The sequence below is a fragment of the Eupeodes corollae genome, chromosome 1 (genome assembly GCF_945859685.1).
Source record: "Eupeodes corollae chromosome 1, idEupCoro1.1, whole genome shotgun sequence".
NCBI lineage: Eukaryota > Metazoa > Arthropoda > Insecta > Diptera > Syrphidae > Eupeodes > Eupeodes corollae.
Genome location: NC_079147.1, coordinates 86,775,930 through 86,778,215, shown reverse-complemented (window position 1 = coordinate 86,778,215; position 2,286 = coordinate 86,775,930). Strand labels below are relative to the sequence as shown.

Here is a 2,286-nt window from a genome sequence, read left to right as displayed (position 1 = left end):
ACATAGTTTTATTTTCATAGGATAACTTATATGGGTCGTTGGCGATAGTTTTGTTTAAAACAGCATTCACACTGATGACTGTGAAAGATGTCATCCACGTCCTTGTTAATATGTTTGACAAGTAAATGTTTTACTGTCATCGACCATTTACTTCACTTTAAGTTGTGAATAACTTTAAAATACTTGAATAGCATATCTACAAATATGGTGAGTTAATATGACTAAATCTAGTTATTAGTATATTGGGGTATAAGCTAGATAAGATTGAAAAGATTAATTGCGACCAGAAGAATTCAGAACTTTTAAAAAGTATAGGAATCTTGCACTTATAATTTAAATTTCACTGAACTATTTCATTTTGTTTATCTAAGTGTGTTTTTTCGACCAATCATTTGACATTTCGTCTTATTTTCAAATTGACAGCTAGTTTGTAAACAAAATTTCAGTTAAATAATTTTTAAAATAAATTATGAAACACTAGATGTGAAAAAGTTAAGAAAACATACATAAAATGGTAAATGAATCAGAATGTTCTAAGAAATTTAAAAAGATTGCCGATCGATCTACGGCTTCAGCAAAAAAAGAAATTCGTATTGCTAAGGAATATAGTAAATTATGGACAAACTACTGTGAGTATATTTTAAAGCATCATCATTTAAGTTGAATTCACTTTAAATTGAACTTTTCTTTTATTATTTAAGCCGCAATCAATGAAATAGTTGGTGAAAGGACGAACAATTTAAATTCACTCAACTTAATTGTGAGGAAGAAAACGCAAAAAGTTGAAGCTCTCAAAGAGATTCAAGAAGAACGTGATGCTGAGTTGGTAACTATGATTTCTTATTCAGTTTCTCACCAATGTCTAAACTCTTAATTATCTTTCATTTAAGAAAAAAGTTCAAGAAGAGATCGAAGTGTTACAGGAGAAAAATCAAGATCTTCACAACAATCAACCAGGATCTGACAACAAAAACTCTCCAGTTGAAAAGTATATGATTCTTAACTAATTCATATTTACAGACTACAATTTATTTTTATTTGCTTAGACTACTCCAAATGAGCCTAATAAAACTTTGCACCATGACTCACATCAGTGACAAAGCACCACACCTTATTCGAGGATTCACCGCCAACACACAAAATTCCAAGATATTCCCCTTTGAGATCGATCTTGGTCCAAAGACAAAGACTGAAATCGAAGACACACTTTGGGAAAATGTACATCGATCCAGTGATCATGCCAAAGAATGGGAAGCTTTGTTCAGTTCTTCATCAGAATAAATTTTACGTTAGTTATAGTTATAAGATAAATTTGAATAAGTGTGTTTGAAAACACTAAAACTCGTTAAGAGTTAGAGTATATAATTATAATTAAACCAACTGTTAAGAATATTAGGCAACAAATAATTGTTTGAAAGTTTTTCCTACAATGCAATTAATGTTTAGAATTTAAAGTTTAAGACTCAATTTTGGAGCTTGATAGCTTTTGTTCAAGCTTTCAATATTTTCTTTTTAAATCAATGATACAGAAAGAAATAAAAAATCTCTATAATCCAAACTACCTTACCGTTCAACACAAATTTTATTGGATTGTTTTAAGCGAGGGTTCCGTTTTGTCTTAAACTGTCTTTATCATATTCATAAATGATATGTTGCCTTCCATTTCTTTTAAACTATTTCTTTAATGACAGTACCCTCAGCTTATGATATTCGTTTTTAAATTCACATCCTTGTCCTTCAAATGTGGAACTTCAACGGCAGCGTATGATAAGCTCTTTTAATGTTGATCTTGACAGCATTGTTCAATGGGGAATCAAAAACCGCGTAGAATGTATAGCTTCAAAAACTCAATGATGTCGTTAAAGCGCAACCCATCCCCTATGCCGCTATCCAGGAAATTGATCAACTTTCAGTACTCGCTATGTGTATTACAGATCGCCTCTTATGGAATGATCACATATTTGATATCGCCAAAACCGCTGCTAGGTGCTTAGGATTTCTTTGAATTTACAAAGCATTCAATCGTCCAAAACTTGAATACATGTTACTCACATATAAATGACCCTAAAACAAGTACATATAAGTCACTTGAACACTGCCGCAATGTTTCATGCCTTTCGTTGATTTACAAACTTTTGTGTATTATGGGTCGTCCACAATTTTAATTTTTCCTAAATGGCTTAGTCGTTAAAAACAAAGCTGTTGGAAATGTTATAGATATATAATAGGACTTACTTGAAATGTTGCACTGGCCATCTGAAAATGGTTTTAAAAAATGTCATCTGT

General features: G+C 31.3%; 1 protein-coding gene across 1 annotated transcript; it reads left to right on the top strand.

Moving 5' to 3' along the window:
• The first annotated feature begins 388 nt into the window (after window positions 1-388).
• LOC129941095 (kinetochore protein Spc25-like) lies at window positions 389-1,620 on the top strand. Its single transcript, XM_056049643.1, has 4 exons — window positions 389-629; window positions 702-826; window positions 891-988; window positions 1,047-1,620. The coding sequence occupies exons 1-4, from the start codon at window positions 512-514 to the stop codon at window positions 1,279-1,281; spliced, it is 576 nt and encodes a 191-aa protein (XP_055905618.1). The 5' UTR covers window positions 389-511; the 3' UTR covers window positions 1,282-1,620.
• The last annotated feature ends 666 nt before the right edge of the window (window positions 1,621-2,286 follow it).